This window comes from Chenopodium album, chromosome 25 (assembly GCF_948465745.1).
Source record: "Chenopodium album chromosome 25, dcCheAlbu1.1, whole genome shotgun sequence".
NCBI lineage: Eukaryota > Viridiplantae > Streptophyta > Magnoliopsida > Caryophyllales > Amaranthaceae > Chenopodium > Chenopodium album.
In genome coordinates, this window is record NC_137858.1 from 10,362,842 (window position 1) to 10,382,215 (window position 19,374).

Genomic DNA, 19,374 nt, shown 5'->3' on the forward strand with positions numbered 1-19,374 from the left:
GGTAGTGTGACCAATATGCCAACAGCAACATGTTTTTTGACCCACATAAGGTCAAGAATGAACTAGAATTTCCTTTGTTCACATCCAAATCGAGGTTATGAACCCAAAATCTTTGATCTACAGGCATCAGGTATCTTTCTATGTCAGCACTTCAACAGATTTGCCGATTTTACCCCAATTTGCAGTAAGCTACATTTATGGCCATACGACTACTGCATACAGACAATGCACATGAATTGACAAGAGAGGAGCACCAAATTCAATATGGTATGGGATAAGAGGGTAGCCATAAATACTCCCCAGTAGGTGACTCAATACCAGCAAAACATAATTGTGGAGATTTTCCTAGAAGCCGTCAGAATGCAGTGGCTTTACCAATCTCAAACATAACATGCTCGTCCATGTCTCCAGCACCTGATTGGCTTCAATACAGCTGCGGCTTTGAGAACTATCTCCATGAACTCACACAAAATAACTTATTGCCACTGATGGGTGTACCTGTAGATGTTCAAGGCGGCAGAGAATAAATTAGACAAACTTGAAACTTCATACAAGCTGTGTCACAAGGAGACATCAACATTATTTAAATGCGCTCCACATATAGCCAAGGTAGAGGGATTGGACAACAGAGGATATTTCATGAAACATTACTTACATCTTCTTATGAAACATTACTTAAAAATTCTAATCCAAAATAAGAACAGTACAAGGTGTAACAAATCAAACTGACACAATCCATAATACTCTGTAAACCAAAGCTAGAGAATAGTATATGTACTCGTAATAACAAACTCCAGTGCAGAATTATCAGGAGAAATTAAAGTTCAACAAAAGTATGCGACCTGGAACAAGAAATAACAAGGGTTTGTCAAGTTTTACAAAGGGATAAATCTAAAGGGAAGACTATACAGAATCTATTGGGTGAAGCTGTCTGAAATATGGAGGGAAATAAATGAAAGGATTTCAACACCAGAAAATTATCCTGTATATGAAATTGTGACTTCAAGCTGGAAACTGACACAGCATTATTTGATTGATTAGTGTTTGTTGCTTCCTATCTTGTACACATGATGCTCACTCAATAGTCCATATAATCGTTCTGTGGCCTGTACTGTGGGTATGGAGTTGGACAGAATGCAGCTTAATGCCACAAGAATTCTGAAAGTTGAGCTTTTCCCTTGGGTTCTCACATATTAATAACTTTATATGGACTTATTGATTACAGAAAAATTATTAAAATATATTTCTGACAAGTACTGTCTTTCAATACTTGAATTCTACTAAGGTAAACTACTCAGCACAGTTCATTCTCTACGGTCAGCACAGATATTTGGGAGGTGGAGAGAAGTGGAAGCCACATATAAATTTCCGTCCAAGCCATTATAATGATCAGATTTGGTTCCAGAAAGGAAGAGAATAATATGACCAAGTTCCATGATTTCCATTCTCATTTCCTAGCTCAAAACTGAAATCAAATGCCTCTTTCCATTCCTTAATTACAAGCTCAGACAGAAAAGGGGAAAAAAAAAAAAAATACTGATTAGCACTAGGAAAGAGCATATTTATACCTGAAATATGCTGGGAAGATTCCAGCATAGGGAGCCAATCCTCCTTGCTTAATGAACTTGCATTTGAATTTTGAAGCTGTTTTCTGACCTCCTCAAATGGATAGGTAACAGTTTCAGCACAAGCACCAGGTATAGCCCCATACAGTAAGGTTCTTACACAGCCCCAATTCAGGTAGACTCAAGGCTGTTATATCCTACCCCTGGAACTTTGTTTTCTCTAACTTTTCCCTTCTTTCATGTGATTTCAGATGGAAGTTTCAAGTACATCATACACATACACATACACTCCATAGAAAACTACATTTAAGAATTGATGGAAGGAAGCCATTAAGCACTAAGATTGATTGCCATAAAGGGATCTGTGCATAGACATTAAGCAAGTTCCCCTCCAAAAACCATCTAATACTGATTAACAAGTGTCCTGATGAGCTCCGAGATGTTTTCCTGCTCACCACAAACTACATATGAATATATGATAGCTTCAGTCTCCGGGACAACAACAGTTCTGAAACAGTGAAAATCACTCATAAACTGATGAAGTTAACAAGGTTCAGACCCAAAGAAAGACACAGGTTAAGAGTTTAAAATCTGAACCACTTCCATTTGTAACACCAAAAGGGCTGTGAGTCAGAAAGTACCAAGTACAGCTGATAGTCTCAAATGATTAACAGCTCATGAGACTATCCGACTAGCACTGCACTCATCATATGAAATATAGATGAACTTTTTTGTGGGGGCCTAGGGTTGAAGAAGAACCAACCGTAACACACTCATATATACACGTATTATAAGTGCAGGCAGAGGATGACTTGAGCAATTTAACAATGCCCTAATTCCAAAATGATAATTGATACAATGATCGTAAATATTCTACAACAACCGCCACATACATGGATCACATAATTAGGATTAATCACTATACCGGACCTCCTAAGTCCTGATGTCAATAATTTACACAGAAATACCAGATTAATCCCTTCTCATTAGGACACTAGAACAAGCTGTGTCCTTTGCTGCAAAAACCGATATCAACTATCGAAAAAGCTTAGCCTGTAACAAATCCACATTTGAGGCTTAGGGCCCCGTTTGGTTTGATGTAAATGTTTTCATGGAAAATGATTTTTCATTTTTCTCATTTTCCATTGTTTGGTTTGTGAAGGGGTGAAAAACAATTTTCCCAAGGGTGGAAAAGCCCATCTTTAATGATGGAAAGCATTTTCCATCCCAAAACAAGGGAAGCCACATTTTCCTCTCTCCTCATTACCTTCTTATTTACTTCCCTCTCATTCATCCTTTTATTTCCACTCCTATTTTTTATTTTCCTTGAACTTTTCTTGTATGCAACCAAACAATAATTTGCAATTGTGCTTTTTCTTGAAAATGTTTTTTTCATGAAAACTAATTTTCCGTTGAAAATGTTTTACATTAAACCAAACGGGGCCTTATAGACCATACGATATGATAATAACACCCAATGCTTGCTCTTAAACTTCAATACACCGCCACTGTATTACCACACCATTTGCAATATTGCAACACATCAATTCCAATATACAACAATTTGAAGATTAAAAGTCATCCTCAATTTTAGGCTATGATATTGGAATTTTCCAGCACCAAGTCATAGATAAAATTAACCACAGTTCTACAAAATACTATACACCGAGTTCACAATTAGTTGGATAAAAGGAAACCCAAAATTGCTAAATGAACCTAAACAAACCTTCAATCAACAACAAAACAAGAACCAAAAATTGAAGGCATTGATTGATCATCAACATGAAAAGAGCAATTAATACTAATAACAACAATAATGCAGCCAAAGCAGTGAAATGAATAAAGAGAGGCACCTGATGACTTTAACTATGGCTGCGGCAGCGGCAGCGGCAGCGGCGCGTCCCGAACACTCAACTACCCCTTTTCACCACGCTTACATAATTTCGGTTCAGTATTTGACTATTTGTGGGCCAAACACTTGAAAAGAGAGGGGAGAGTCCGAGAGTAAGGGAATTCCTACGATCCTACCCCCAAGGCCCCAAACACTCTCGCTTGGTAGGATTCGAACCCTATACCTTTGCCAAGGGAGCCAACATTTTGTTTTTCTAAGTATGTAATATTGTAATGTAACTTTTTTTCTTTTTTTTTTGAGTGAATACGTTAGCCGAATTTATATTAAATCAAGGTCCGCTAAGGTTATAATGCCTTGCGGGAAGTTGCTCATACAAACTAATTCAGCACAATTACGAGAGTCCCACCTAGCTACGAGATTAAGGAAATTTAGTCATGTACGTAGAGCAGGTAGTACGTAATATAACTTTCTTATGTCTTTTCATTACGGGATTAAGGAAATTTACTCTGTATCATATGTAATCACCAAGAAATTGATAAAGTCTAATTTGAACTTTCTTTTTTTTTTATTAACTTCTAATTTGAACTTTTTTTTAGATCTATTCTTGAAATAAGTAATAAGACAGTAGACACTGTACTTAACAAAGGTGAACCAAACATCGGGGTTTTTTAGACCCTAAACGATGCACAAAGTTTTGTCTCGTACACATGGTTCCTTGTAATTTTAAACAAAAACATAGCTAATTTTAAGCATCAGATGCAACGCATACATAATACTTCGGTGTTGTTTGGTTACACTAATTTCCCATGGGCACTCAAAATTCATAGGAATTGCAAAAAGGGTGAGTTGTTTGGTTAACCAAAAAAGGGCAAAATGGAGGAAGTTGGAATTCCATGGGAATTTGAAGTTCTCACATAATGTGAGAATTGAATTACCTAGGTCCCCCTAGGTCAATCAAAATTCCTATGAATTCTAATTTCCCTAACCTCTACCAAACAAGTTAGATTAATTTCCTAGGAATTGCATGAGTGAAATAACTTCCCATGTTATTTCCCATTGCAACCAAAAGGCCTTCATATATAGACATTCATATCAAGAAACTCCGGGCAGCTTTAGAATCATGGTTGCCTATGAGGCGCCACCTAACAATTCTTCCAAACTCAGTTGCGCTAGGAATCATGCATCATTCTAGATAGTAGAAACAATCCTTTAAGCGTACGCACTTACAACCTTGACATCACTAAAAGATTTTTTAGCTAAAACATCTATCCCCTACAGCTCTACAAGAGTATCCTTGTTGCAATTGACCAAGGTACTAAAAGAACACACATTGAAGGAGACAAACTCATGGCTATCAACTCAGTTAGAGGTTTATGAGCAGCCCTATGGTAGATTGATTAAAATGTTGCAGACCAACATCTTCTTCTTTGCATTTCGACAATTGGAACATTCGACACATATATGCCTTACTCCGTATTAGTATTAGTATTTGTCGAATAACCAAGTACCCAACTCACTTCCAATTTTAACATCAAAAGGCAAAACCAAAACAAATTGCAACCAACTCCTAAAACTTTACTCCCTCAGAATCGAAACATTTAAATTACTCCGTACTTTGATGAGGGTTTCGGATACCCAGAATTTTTGCTCACCCCTGTCACGTACTCATGTAGCCACGTAGGATAACTTGAACCGTTTTTTTTTTTCCATAGAACTCAAGGACTACCTTTGGCTTTTTTTCACCACACACTCTCATTTTCCCTCCCATCTCATTTTGCACCGCACCACCACGACTCCCATCTCCTCGCACACAGCACCGCCGCTGCTACCGCCACACCTCCACCGTGAGCATCTGTAAAAGCTACGACTTCCGGGGTAAGCCCTAATTTATAAATCAGCACATTTGACCGAAGAATATCTCCATTATTTCACTCATAAAACTAGGGTTCTTTCTCTTCCTTAAATTTAATTTTGCAATTTCATCAATTTGCTAATTTTCATACCTGAAATTTACACTTCGTTTTACAAGTTATTATTATTCGTATCTTCTCCTTGTTTTTTTCCCCTTTTGAAATTTCAATTCCTCAAATGAATATTTAGCTTACATGAATTACTGATTTTTTTTTTTATTTGATTACAAATCATTAAGAATGGGTTTTGTTTTTCGAATGTTGATTGGAAAATGAACTAATTGTTGCTAACCAGCTCATTTCTTGTTATTTTTCTTGTATGATTCAGAAATTGCAATTTAGCATATCAGAAGGGTGTATTCAGAGTTGTGGGATCATGGCGAGGTCATTATCTAGTATGTTGTTGAGGAACATGACTAATTTCTCGGCTGCTCGTATGAGCGCCCAAGTAAGGATCTTAATGCCCCTTTCATTTTGTTTGTTTGGTTTATGAGGCTCCGATAGTGGTTTGTTGCACTGATTTCTTGGTAAGAGGATGGAATTTAATGAGGGGATGTTAGGGTAAGGGTTTTAATAAGTGAAATTTTGGGATGATGAATTTAATTATAACAAAGTATATAATTTAACTTTCGATCTCTTGTTTGCTAACTGATTGGATTCATAAACAACCTCACAAATGCTAGCTAATTAGAGCTGTGGTAATGAATCGAGGGCACCATTTGCTTTTTCTATAGCACCGTTTTAATGTGCCTTACTGCTTCAATGAAGTTTTATGAAATAAAAGGCGAAGGATTTAAAGTACAATTGTGCATTTTATAAATTTGGAAGTTAGGATTTCTTGGTTTAAAATTTAAATTGGGTGATTATCAACCATAGAGTGTAATTTCTCAAATATTGGATTGGGTCATTAATTAATAATCTGACATTAACTTGGCTCCATAGTGAGGATTGTCGTTTGGTGATTCTGAGGAATTTAGAACCAGGTAGGAATTATAGTTCTGCCTTGGGGGTGGGCTTAAATGATTTTATTGAAAAAATGGTAATTGTGCAATTCATTTGTCTGCTTACTTATAACATTTTGAGTTTGGACACTTTTGTCATCCCCAAATTGAACAAATAGACCTTTATTAATATGTTTAGAAATACCTTCCTCTCATCAAGGCAAGGTTAATCTGGTGAATATCATACTCTGATTAGATGCATTATCAAATATGAGAAACATGTCTATTCTTCTACTTTTACTATAGAGGTGTGGGAGGAGTTTATTCAGATTAAGTTCGAATGTGAGGGTTATTCCTGATTGTTTGTTTGTATTAGGTATCTGGGTTGTCATATCAAAATGCAATGAAGTACTCAACTACTTCGCCCAACGATCCTGATACACATGAAGATTTCAGGCCAACTAGTAAGGTTGATAGTTCTCTTTCCGTCAAAGATATTGTTGAGCAGGTGATTTTTTTGTCTTTTCCTGTGCCTATTTATACAACAACTTTGTTATATATGTACTTCTCTTAAGCCAGGGGTTGTATCTTTTAGCTTATAATCTTATGTTGAATTCATCTTCTTTCTTGGTATCTTCAGGATGTGAAGGAGAATCCAGTTATGATTTATATGAAGGGAAATCCTGAAATGCCTAGATGCGGTTTCAGCTCTCTCGCAGTGAGAGTATTGAAAGAGTATCGTAAGTTATCTACTTTTGGTTGACTATTTTGACATTCTTCACATCTGTTCTATTGCTTTCATGCACCATACCAGATTACCAGATATGTGTCATTTTTCAATCTGAGGCTTTTAAAATGTTTATATAATTTTTTGTGAGGTTAGCTTATGAACATAATTGCTGGAGCTAACTTTATATATGGGATAGACCTTGAGAAAAACTCCCAATTAATGGATTAGGGAGGACAAACTGGTAATAATTAATAAAGCTACCCTGACCAAGCTCAGTATTGGCTGAGTTTTAGTTATCCCTTGATATTCTTGGCTTGCATGAATTCCTTGTCATCAAGTCAAAGAATAGGCTCTGATTGTTTTATTAGCCAAATTTTATATGGGTACTTACCGTAATGTTCTTAATATGTAGATTTCTGTTATCTCTCTTGTTATATTTATATGTCAGTGTTGTATCACATGTATAGTTATATACAACTTTTTATGTAGCCTCCTCTTTTTTTCTATACATTTGGGAATTTGAATGATGGCTCTTGATTCTCTTTCTTATCTAAACTATAGCTTTCCTTTTTTTTTTTTTGCCTTGTTTTTTTTCATACATCTATTCGTCTTAAGCTTTTGTTGCTGACATGGCATTGTTTTGACGCTTTTCTAGCAGTGGTAGGCTGGTAGCATTGTGAGTAATGTAGTGAGGGCATACCAGCCAAGGGCATAAGCTTTCCATCCATTGAATGCTATTAAAAGATGGCTAGTGAGGTTGTAGGGTTTATTCATAGCTGTTGATATTTTCTTCAGTGTAGTTATTCCTTTGTAGTAGTGTTCTTGGATATAGCTGTTTTTTTTTTTTTTTTTTTTTTGTAACTTTTTGTATTACCTTGAGACTTGTCTAGTAAGCTGGTTTCCTCATTCTGCTCATTAACGTGTGCTGTGCAGGTGTTCCTTTTGGTTCAAGAAATATCTTGGAAGACTTGGAGCTGAAGGATGCTGTCAAATCCTACAGGTGCATTGCCTTTTGATTTTGTAGATTGAGTTGCTACTTTTCACAAATTCTTCAGGATACATGATATAGCTTGATTTACTTTTTGAAATTTTCAACTTTTCATTGACATGTTATAGCAGCTTTCTTATTCACGTTGTGTTGGTTATGCTTGTGGTTGCTCGACTTGCTATGGGTTCACTTTGACACTTGCCTCCTTTCTGGGATTTGAATTGAGCTTTCCCAAACCATTTTTGTCGCTCTATTTTGTTAGCATGCTGCAAACCTGTCTTCTTGGTCTTCAATACTGTTGGATCAGCTTTTGTCTGGTGTTGCTATCATTAATCTTAAATTCACTTCTTTATTGTCTCACCTGTAATCGCTGACAAAGTGATTGGTTTTTAATGTAATCATTATAGCTTAGATTGGCTTTAGCAACACTTTTATTGTTGGATAAGGATAGTATATGTAAGCTCAACGGTTATCCAGCGGACATTGACCGGTGCCCCTAATAATGGCCCTAGGCTTCTCTAAATTTGTTCCGCTGTACTTTATGAGCTACAAGTATGACAAGACAATACCACTGTCACGTAAGGCCTCTAATATCATTGATCCTACAATTAGAATACTATTTTCTTCCTAGTTTTACATCCCATGGCATGTTCTCACATCACCGTCATTGATAAGCTTCCTGCTGTCCCCATCACTGAACTCTTAAAACTCTATCTGCTGAATCTGTTCACATGTTTCCTGAATTACTTATAACTTATGAGGAACGCCTTGGGTGAACAAGTGATTTACCATAGCTTAAGCTTTCTGTTCTTGATAGTATAAAGTGTTAGTATGGAAAGGAGTATGTATGCATGTATGTGAATTGTTAACTCTTTTATCCAGCCTCATAGTCATAGGCTCCAAGCCCATCCTATACGCGTGCACCTCCACACCCTCATAGCATGCAAGTTGTCCTTTCTGGGAAATCTTGCTAGCAGGCCCCCCACACCCCCCCCCCCCCCCCTCTTCCCCCCAAACTCCCCTTCCTCTTCTGCTGGCCTGCCCCCAGAGATAACCCTTTTTGCTCTGATGAAATCAGCCAACTCAAATTTCTTTTTGTTAGTAATCTACACACTGTGATGGTGCACTCTAGCAACTCCACTGAGAGAAATAGAGTGTAGGTAGATGAAAAGTACCTCTTGCGAAGTTGGTAGGGTAATTGGGATTCAGTCATTTAGCTTATTTTGATATATCTGGTGGATGAAATGTTTCTAAACCAGCTCACTTCCAACCTATTTGGGGACATTCATATGTGAAAATGCTTCGAGAAAATTGTTCATAGGTATTTCTGGTGGATGAAATGTTTCACAATTTTCTTAAAGCATTTCCTAACTGGTAGGGTAAATACAGATGTTTCTGTGCTTCATAGGTAAGAACCAGCTCCCCTCCCCGTGTGGGCATAAGTCGTGAGCGTGAGTGTTCAAGTTCCACACCTACCTCATTGTATGAGTGTAGCAATAAATAAAGGGGTGTGACATTTGGTGAACTGCTGTACAATTAGCAATGTCCCGTGTATAATGGTTCTCATGGATACTTGAATGTAGGCAAGCATGATGCAACCTAAGAGCATCTGCAATGATGGGTGTATCAAGGCTTTTGGGGGGCAAACTAGTACCTTTTTAGATTATCTTCTGAAACAATATATTTTTATTAGGTTTCTCCCTTTGGTGTTGTTGCTTTGTTTTTTGGCTCATTTTCTTATTATCCTTTCTTTTACTAACTCGTCATTGCTTCATCTATTGTTAATGTGCATTTGGGGCCATTAATTCTTAACACTTAAGCAGGAGGTTGTCAACCATATCACCGAGACTTTTCACATTAGAAAATCCGCAATGTATATTATTCACATTAAATAGCAGTAATTTATCTGTATGATGAACCTTTGCTCTTCTCTGCAGCCACTGGCCTACTTTTCCGCAGATATTTATCAAGGGAGAATTCATTGGAGGATCAGATATCATTCTCAACATGCACCAGGTAAATTCTTATTGCATCATCAAGCCTACTATTGCTAATAAGTTGAGTTGTGATTTGACACTCTCTTCCTCTGCAGACTGGTGAATTGGAGCAGAAGCTGAAAGAAATAGTTCCTAGTGAGAAGAAAGCTGAGTGATTGTGATGCTGCTTGATTCAAGCTCAATTATGAAAAGAGATTATTTCTTTTTCTTTTTAGGTGACTTGAGAGTTATGTGTGATTTTTTCTTTTTGCACCAAAAGATGAGCGGATGTATCACACAGTGTGACCTAGATAGACATATTTTGCAAATAATAATCAATAATTTTCCATAATAATGGGAAGCAGAGTGAATTTTTGGTATCTCTACTTTCTTGATTTATCTGGAGGATGAGCACCCTCATTTTTCACATTGAACCATTCTCATTTTTCCTGAGAAATTGGAATAAAGGCATAAGATGGTAAAAAAAATGTTTACCAAAATTGGAATAAAGTAGAATCACTGTTTTAAAAAATAGCAAAGTGAGCAGGTAAAAATAGAGCAATCAATGAAATTTTATCCATCATAACTCCATACAATTCTCTTGCCTTTTGTCTTCTTACTCCGTATTTAAGGTGGAAATGGATATAAATGGATTTATTCCCAATGAAACTCGAAGATGTACCACTACCCCTCTTTTATTTATGAGTGTTAGGGCGGTGGAGAGAGTAAACCTTCTTCATTGCATTACTTGTAGACTGTAGTGTCGATTCGGTTGGGAGCTAAGCTCTTTTTCCAATCTTGTCAAAAAAAAAAGGTGGTAAAGATTTTTTTTTTTTTTTTTTTTAAATCGAAAGAACAAGTTTTTGATATGAAAGGAGTTAATATAGAGATTTTCATCAAAAACTTTCAAGTTATTAGTGACAATTAAGGATAGTAATATAGTATAGGGCCTATTTACTCGTATTATTTAGTCAATTCTCGTGCAGATCGTTTTTAAATGAAAAATCACTCAATTATAATGCTAAAATCTTATGGAGTACGTATTCGACAATCCAGAGCCTACTAGACTCAACAAATGTTGTTGCGTTCTCAAGTCTCGAACTTGAAACGTTGGTTAAGTTAGAACAATTTTGATCCCTCACCAAATAATCTAACCATTTGCTGCCTTGTTGGTAATTATTCACTCCATTAATCAATAAACATGTGATTAATCCCCTCTCATTTCATTTGGATGATTGAACCAACCACCCAATGACCTACAAAAGGCCAAAACAAAGAAAGATTATCCGCGAAACAAAACCTATAAATACTGTTACATGGCGCGAACTCCATTTTTCAAATACTCATTGCTCTCTCAGAACTTTGAGGGAAAGAGCGAAAGACAGAGAAAGACTGAAAATTCTCGAAGTTTCTGGATTAGTCGTCTTCCATTGTTACAGAAATTCGAGGTCGCCATAACCTAATTGTGGTCGAAAGCTTCAATCGACGATTTTCCGACACTTCAAAATGCAGAAATTAGGGTTTTTCGGTATGAAAGGCTTGGATCAATTCAAATCCTTAACAGGATCTTCAGGAACTGCGAAAACCTTATCAATTTCTTCACGTTCAACTTCCGATTCAATTACATCTGGAGGTTTCGCGAGCTTGAAGCTCACTGCTGGTTCGTCATCTAATTTCTAGTCTTAATTTCAGAAATTCACCGTTTTTTGATGTTGAATTCAATCTAATAGTGATGATTTTTAGAGAAATTGGTGAAGGAACAAGCGTCTGTGAGAACTGACCTAGATTTAGCGGTAATTTTCTCTCAATTTCACGATTAGTTCAATTCTGAAGTTGTGATTAGTGAACTGTTGAAGAATTTGCTTCAACATTGAATTTTGATTAATTTTGTAGAATTCGAAGTTGAAGAAATCTCTGGAGCATATTCATGTTCTGGAAGAGAAGCTACAAGCAGCTTGCAATGAGAATGCGAAGCTGAAAGTGAAGCAGAAAGAAGATGAGAAGCTCTGGCAAGGTCTCGAATCAAAGTTCTCTTCGACGAAAACGTTATGCGATCAACTCACTGAAACTTTGCAGCTGTTGGCTTGTCAAGTTCAGGATGGTAGGAAAACCTTCATTTTCAACTTTTTCGCAACTTGTGTTTCGATTCTATTCGAAGTTCTTACTAGAGCTGTACTGATTTGAACAGCGGAGAAGGATAAGCAGTTGATTGGAGAAAAATTAACTGCAAATTCGGCTGCATTGGATACATTGAATGATCAAATGAAGAGTTTATCTCTTAAATTGGATTCAGCAGAGGAAAACATAAGAGAACGTAAGCTTCTGAACCTGTTAGAATTAACATTATGTTTATGATAATGATTGTTTTTGTGTAATGTCAATTTGTTTGAATTTTGTACCCAGGTGACCAGGCATTTAAGGAACTAACAGAGCAGAAAGAGGAACAAGAGGTGCTTTATGAAGATGACCGATCCAAAACTACCAAGCTTTTGGAGGAAAAAGGTAGTCAAACTTGAAACTATAAACATTTATATGATTCTTTATACCTTCAATTTTCGAGTAATTATGAAGTGAAGTGGTTGTATAACATTGTAGAGTCATATCATCTAGTTTAATTGAATTGATTTTATGCGGATTTGTCACTATATCTAAGCTATAAGCTTGTTTTGTCAATTTATACTGGGATTTTATTGCAAGTACCTTATCAATAGTTTACAGAACAGATACTTTGTTATTGACAGATGCACATTCATAACTCAAATAAGTTCATTCCATAATTTTATATTATTGTTTATTTGCTTTACTTTATATATTAATGCATTGCAATATTCTATGATTGTTACTTGTGGACTGTGGTCTTGTGGAAATCCTTACCATTCCTGAATGGTGTTAACACTTTTGGATTCAGTGAACTGTTTCATAATGAAGATATTGCTTACTGAGGATTTACTTGTGCTGCATTGCATGCAGATTCTTTTATAAAATGCCTTGAAGCAGACCTTACCACAAGCAGACTGAGTGGTGAAAATTTGAAGTCAAAATTTGATGATGCAAGTATAGAACTGAAATCAAAAGAAGAGGATCTTACTCGGATGAGAATTACTCTTGAAAACTTGGAGAGGGCGAAAGTTGATCTTCAATCCAACAATGATGAGTTTGCCAAAAGATTAGCAACATCAGTGCAGGAGACTCAAAATCTTAAGGATGTGGTTAATGCTTTCGCTTCAAAACTGATTGAATTGGATGAGCACAGTGTGGCTGTTTCCGACAAGATTTCTCAGCTCTGCTCTGTGTATGATAAAGCTTCTAAGTTGGCTGAACAGGAGAAGAATCTCACTGCCAAGCGTGCTCAAGGGCAGTATGGTCTTCTGCATCATCAGCACATGCAGTTAAAATCAAAAATGGATGAACTTCAATCAGTTAATCAGGGACTGAAGGATAAGGTAGATGAGCTTCAGAGCGCACAAGAATCTGCAATGGTGCAGCATGCTGAAGAGTGTCGATTATCAGAAGAGAGGATACGAACGTTAGAGTCTGAAGTAGAGGCTCTTCTTTCTAAGAAAACTGAAGCAGAAAAGTTAGTTGCAGACTTAGAGAAGCAAGTTTGCAATCTTTCTGAGAGCTTAGGGTCATCTGAGAATGAAAAGGTCTTTTAGCTTATAACGATGATCTATGTTTTACTCTAGCATCATAAGTCATAATCTCAATGACCATTTGTAAATCTGCAGAAAGATTTGTTGATCAAATTATCAGAGCTAGAGTTGGAAAAGAAGGAGAACATGGAGAAGCTACAGGAAGATATACATAAAAAGGAGGATGAAATTGATGGTTTTCAGAAGGAGATTTTGAAGATCAATCAGGAGGTGAAATCTTTGGAGGAGCAAGTGAACAAGCTTTCTTCCACTCTGGAGGAAAAGGAACAGCTAATCTTGCAATACAAGGACAAAGAGAAGGAACTGAACAACCAAAAAGCAGAGGTTTCTGAAACTGTCTTGTTAATTATTATTTTGGATGGAATAACTATGAACCCTGGGATGTGCATGTAAATCGCATAAGGATTTTCACAGATTCAGGGGCAGTTAGTAGCTGCAGAAGGCAAGCTTGGAGAAACTAAGAAGCAGTATGATGCTATGCTTGAGTCTAAACAGTCGGAGCTGTCAAGGCATTTGAAGGAGATCTCTCAGAGGAATGATCAGGTTGTATCTTCTTTCCCTGGATATCACAAGATACATATTATTTCATCAGAAAATTTTGTGGCATTTTCTGTTGACAATATTTACATTGGCTGCTGTCATACAGGCAATAAATGATATCAGGAAGAAGTATGAGGTTGAAAAGCAAGAAATCATTAATCATGAGAAAGAGAAGGTTGGCAATTGTCAATATTCATCATGGTTATCTTCGAGAATAATTGAGGAATTGTTACATTATTTTGTTTCAATATCTAGAAGATAGAATAGATCTAGAGAATGATGTTGCTTGTTTATTACTTTAGGCAGACAAGACTGTTGCAGAGATGGAAAGGTCTTGTGAGCAAAGACTTGACAAGTGCAATGAAGAATCAAGGCAGAATTTAGCTCGCATCCAAGAAGAGCATACCACTCTGGTATGTGCTAAAATTATAAACCAATTCATAGTTGAACCGATATAGTAATGATTAAATGATTCTCCTGTCTTGTCAAAATGCAATTGAATATCTGTTTCCGGACAAGATGCTGTAATTTTTTAATTTTTTCATTTGCTTGATTATGGATGCAATTTATGTCTGCTTATTGCAAACGCATACACTATATTCACAACTAAGCTGGCTAAATCATTGATGCGTTTAATTTTGAATTTGGCTAAAGATAGACTAAATCAAACATTTCATGAAACATGCCCTTATCTAATAGTGATTGTGTGTAGTAGTATGCCAATTTTCCAATTGGCTGTCTTTCCATTCAAAGGTCAATCAGGAACAGCAGCTTTAATAAATTAGTCCTAGAAAGGCCTCTTTGTTATTGTGTAGATAGGTCCATAGGGCTGCGTACATCTGACCCTAATCTTTATCTGAGGTAGGTAGGAGTTGTGTTAGAATCATTAGGATGATGGTATGTGGTACAGAAACACTAAATGTTAGTAATAGATTATCTTGACTAGTGATTTGATGTTAGAACATTTTGTTCTTAACTACCTGGACTTGCATAACAGCATTAGTTGCACTTTAGAAAGACTCATTTGGCAAGCATCTCTATATCTTCTAAAAGGGGCAGGTTATTCTAGTCTGGATGTGATTAAATGAATGTCCGCTCATTCAATATCATATTCCTGACTAAGCTTTGTCTTGTCATGTTCTTAGATTGATCGCATGAAGAAGGAGCATGAAAGAAAAGAATCCAATCTCAAATCTGAGCACCTTGAAGAAATGAAAAATATCCAACTACATGCTGAGAACGAACTCAGAGAGGTTGTGAAACTTCACATTTAGGCAATCGAGAATTCAAGTTCTTATTGACGTATCAATTTCTCTTTCTAACCAGTTTGAAATTTCCAGAAAACAATGACACTCAGGAATGAGCATGAATCCCAGATTAGAGCCTTAAGATTGCAGCATGAGGATGAATGCAAACAGTTTCAGCAGGAGCTGGATCTTCAGAAATCTAAAGTGTGTGTCAATACTTTAGATTCAGCAGATAGGTTTATTCTGATAAAATTGACTGGGATCTCATCATGTTACAGGAAGAAAGGCAAAGGGCTTTGTTGCAGCTACAGTGGAAAGTGATGAGCGACATACCCCAAGAGGATCAAGAAGCGAACTCAAAGAAGGTTTGATGTTGATATCTCTCTACTCACTCTCCTAGTCTCTCCCATCCCCTCTCTCCATGGATGAATAATATGTATGGTGACTATGGTCCAGAAACGTGCAAGTATCTGTTTGACTTCCATTTTGTTATAACTTATAAGCACATCCCTATGATGAATATCGCAAATGTGAATGCCTTGTAATAAATTACTTATATTTTGGATAGAAAGCGGTTGAATCACAATCTCTGTTTCCTTCCTTTAGGAATACTCTGTTTCATCAATCAGGAGGAGAGATCCAGATGGCACTAAAAGACGCATGCCTCCTCCAGTGAGTGAGCTAATACTCTAAGAGTCGTGAAAAAGCTTTCTCCTCCATAAATTAAATCACGGATCTATGCCATTGTTGTCATTACATTTGACAATGTTTGCATTTAGGAATCACGTTACGAAGCTACTGTGCAATCTCCAGTCCAATCTCCAGTGTCAACCTTGCTTAGGAAAGTAGGGAAAGAAAATGCAGGAAATGTGATGAATATGTCAAAGCATGGAAGGAAGGTGAGTTGTTTAAAGCTCCCTCAAACTTTGTTGCTTGACTGTTCAATTGGAGATCACCTCCATATATGAAGTTTTTATTCAATGTTTATCTGACAAAGGAAGCTATGTTAGTTGGCCTATTGTGTATAGAGTGTTTATTTCTGACAGTAACCTATTGTGTATAGAGTGTTTATTTTGAGTTAGTTCTGACAGTACATGTTGCTTTATATATATGTCTTCTTGGATGTTAACTGAGTAAAATCACAGGTAAGTAACCGCGAATTCGAAGAGGAAACAACCAGTGGAGGAGGCATCACCAAACGAAGGAAAACTAGGAGTACTGCTATGCTTGCGGTATACCCTTAAGAGAATTATTCCATAGAAACGGGTGAACTTAGGAGTTAAGAAAATGTGACTACTGAAAAATCTGAAACTTTTATTCCTGTGTTTACTTAGGATCCAAGAAAACATAAGAAGGTTGCTACTCCTAAAGTCAATACTCCTAAAAGCTCTATCAAGGTAATAAAAGCTATCATTTGCATTTGTTCTGGTTGTTTCTGTAGTCTGTGCCATATACGCTGAGTATTCAATCGGAGTAAATAGAGATGAGTTCTGTTTTCTTACTGGGGCTCATAGAATTGTCCTATAGGCTGTTGATTGCTATTCTACTCGTGGTTTGGATTTTTAGTTTGATTGTTTTGGTTCCTGCTTTTGTAAGTCACCAATTAATTACATGACAAAAAATAATTGATGGCATAATCTCTTAATGCAGGGAGTTAGGGCAGTGGGTTACTCTCAGCCTACCAATATCGGTGAATTGTTTTCTGAAGGGTCTCTGAATCCATATGCTGATGGAGATGATCCTTATGCATTCGATTAAAGGTAGACAATTATATCCTTGTGTCTTTCTACATAAAATCATGCTGTTTGATTCTTTCTACTCTGGCTTAGTAGCTATAATCTAAGAATTCTCTTGGGCGAGTTCTCATTATGCATCAAAGAAAACTGTATAAAATTCCATCTGAGGGTTTTTATTTTGTCTGAAATCTTTTTAAGGCTTGACAATTTACTTGTGTCACGAGTCAAATGATTTCAAACAGGACATTTGATTGCAATATTAAACAACTAGGCATCACGTGGTGTATTGACTGCAAATTACTGCTGCATCTTTTTTACTGAACCAGTTTTGAACAATTTTGGCAGATGAGAGCAGAGAGTTCCTTTCTTGTACAAGCTGACAGATGTACATCGATTCAACTGGTTGTTGAGTGCCAGACCGATTTACCTAATGCAGACATGAAGTATACTCGTGTGCAGCTTTAACTTCAGGATCAAGTGTAAATTTTCTTTTGCATATCACAGGTTGTATAGAGAATTTAGAACAATGTCAAAATATAATGTCGATGTTGTAAAAAATTGGGCTAGATGGACATAAGTCTCCTATCAAATTTTGAAACTCATTGTTCCACTGCTTCTTTTTACAATCAGCTAAGGCTGTGTTTAAGACTTGTTAAATCTTTGTCATGGATCATTTTCGTGCTTGGGCTTTAAGTGAAAGCATTTAATTCTGCTAATGTCCGATATTATCAACTGCAACTAATTTAGCAACCCATAAGCTGGTGCACTGGTAAACGCAACTTTTTCGTCTGCTTATTCATAATTGTTTTATCTTAAGATCAGACTCTCCAAGCACTCCCCATCACAAACAAATGTATCCGGTTAATAGTATTTTAGAAATTATTACCACGTACATACTGTTATAAATTAATTCTTATTCACAAATCTATTTGTCTAGAACTGTGCATCGTACGGGTTAGGTGCTAACTAAGTAACTAGTTATTCAACACATGTATATACCCTATCACTAATAATCTATTTGTCTAGACGTCGTGTACACTAATAATCACACGACTGTTTGGGGGTCATGGTGGAGTGATTTCCAATGGGGCTACAAATGCTGCAAGCAAGCATTTCGAAACAGCTATTGTACAGGTGCTGCCGGGATTGAGGCTGCAGAAGCAATGGGAGAGCTAATGAAAGCTAACATCACTCATAACATGAAAGAAGAGAAGAATGAAAGGAAATGGAAATGGAAATACAATATAAAATATGACACCAGAAGAGATGGAAGCTTTCAGAATGAAGAGGATCCACCATGATGATCCTATGAAGGATTTCCTGTGAATATATTCTGTTATAGTTCTTCAAGTACATAACATTTGTTTCTGTAAAATATGCATATATTTGGACACTTTTAACACACTACTTTTATTATTCTTACCTCTATATTAAACAGCAATTGTCTAAAATCAGATAAAACCTAAGCATAATGTGAATGTGTACGAATGGAAAAAAAATACAAAATGAGACCATTACCATAAAATTGGAAGAAATTTGTTTAATTACTCCATATTAAAAAGATTTGAACTACCAGATATTATTACACTTGAAATCAAGCATTCAACTCAACATAATCAAACTGATCAACAAAAATCAATTAATTTTCCTTCATTTATTTTCTTCTTCGATTGAACAAAGACATAAAAGAGAAATTAAACTCCAGCACACTAGACACGATAAACACTGATACTCAATTCATCTTCAAATCTTCAGCAAAAATCGAAGGCACGCGAGAAGAAGAAGGTGAGCAAAGAGAACAGCAAGACGATCTGAACCGTAAACTCCAGAAGATTACAGAGCTTCAATTTCTTCCTCTTGAAACGCTCTTGAACAACATCCATCTTCAATTGTTCGATCGTTTGCTTCATCACCTCCTTTTCCTAAATCAATCATTTTCAATTTTTTGTTTTAGAGAGAGAAAGTAGAGAGAGAAGGAGAAGAAGAAGAAGAAGAAGAAACCTGGTGTTGGATGCGATTGGCGAGTGAGGAGAGCAGCATAGCAGCTTTAGCGCAGCGTATGGCGTTGTGAGAGGTTCCGCCATCTTCCTTCTCCATTGATGTCATTTTCTCTCTCCTCTTCTCTGTTTAAAGTTTGAAAAAGTAGAATGACCGCCAAAAATGAAGGGAGAGCGCGTTTATATAAGAGTGCTAATTAACGAAACGGTGGGTTCATGTCTTGAAGGCTAACTCAAAA

The 19,374-nt window shown here is 36.5% G+C and overlaps 2 protein-coding genes across 2 annotated transcripts; both read left to right on the plus strand.

Moving 5' to 3' along the window:
- The first annotated feature begins 5,162 nt into the window (after positions 1-5,162).
- On the plus strand, positions 5,163-10,345 carry LOC145614634 (monothiol glutaredoxin-S15, mitochondrial-like). Its single transcript, XM_081669696.1, has 7 exons — positions 5,163-5,292; positions 5,656-5,775; positions 6,645-6,776; positions 6,909-7,008; positions 7,932-7,998; positions 9,924-10,002; positions 10,079-10,345. The coding sequence occupies exons 2-7, from the start codon at positions 5,704-5,706 to the stop codon at positions 10,136-10,138; spliced, it is 510 nt and encodes a 169-aa protein (XP_081525822.1). The 5' UTR covers positions 5,163-5,292; positions 5,656-5,703; the 3' UTR covers positions 10,139-10,345.
- A 1,123-nt stretch (positions 10,346-11,468) lies between these two features.
- LOC145615481 (synaptonemal complex protein 1-like) lies at positions 11,469-17,597 on the plus strand. Its single transcript, XM_081670556.1, has 19 exons — positions 11,469-11,622; positions 11,706-11,755; positions 11,856-12,063; positions 12,151-12,276; positions 12,366-12,464; positions 12,933-13,609; positions 13,691-13,939; positions 14,030-14,158; positions 14,262-14,330; positions 14,458-14,568; positions 15,301-15,408; positions 15,496-15,606; positions 15,681-15,767; positions 16,009-16,074; positions 16,182-16,301; positions 16,548-16,634; positions 16,737-16,799; positions 17,053-17,162; positions 17,484-17,597. The coding sequence occupies exons 1-18, from the start codon at positions 11,469-11,471 to the stop codon at positions 17,158-17,160; spliced, it is 2,622 nt and encodes an 873-aa protein (XP_081526682.1). The 3' UTR covers positions 17,161-17,162; positions 17,484-17,597.
- The last annotated feature ends 1,777 nt before the right edge of the window (positions 17,598-19,374 follow it).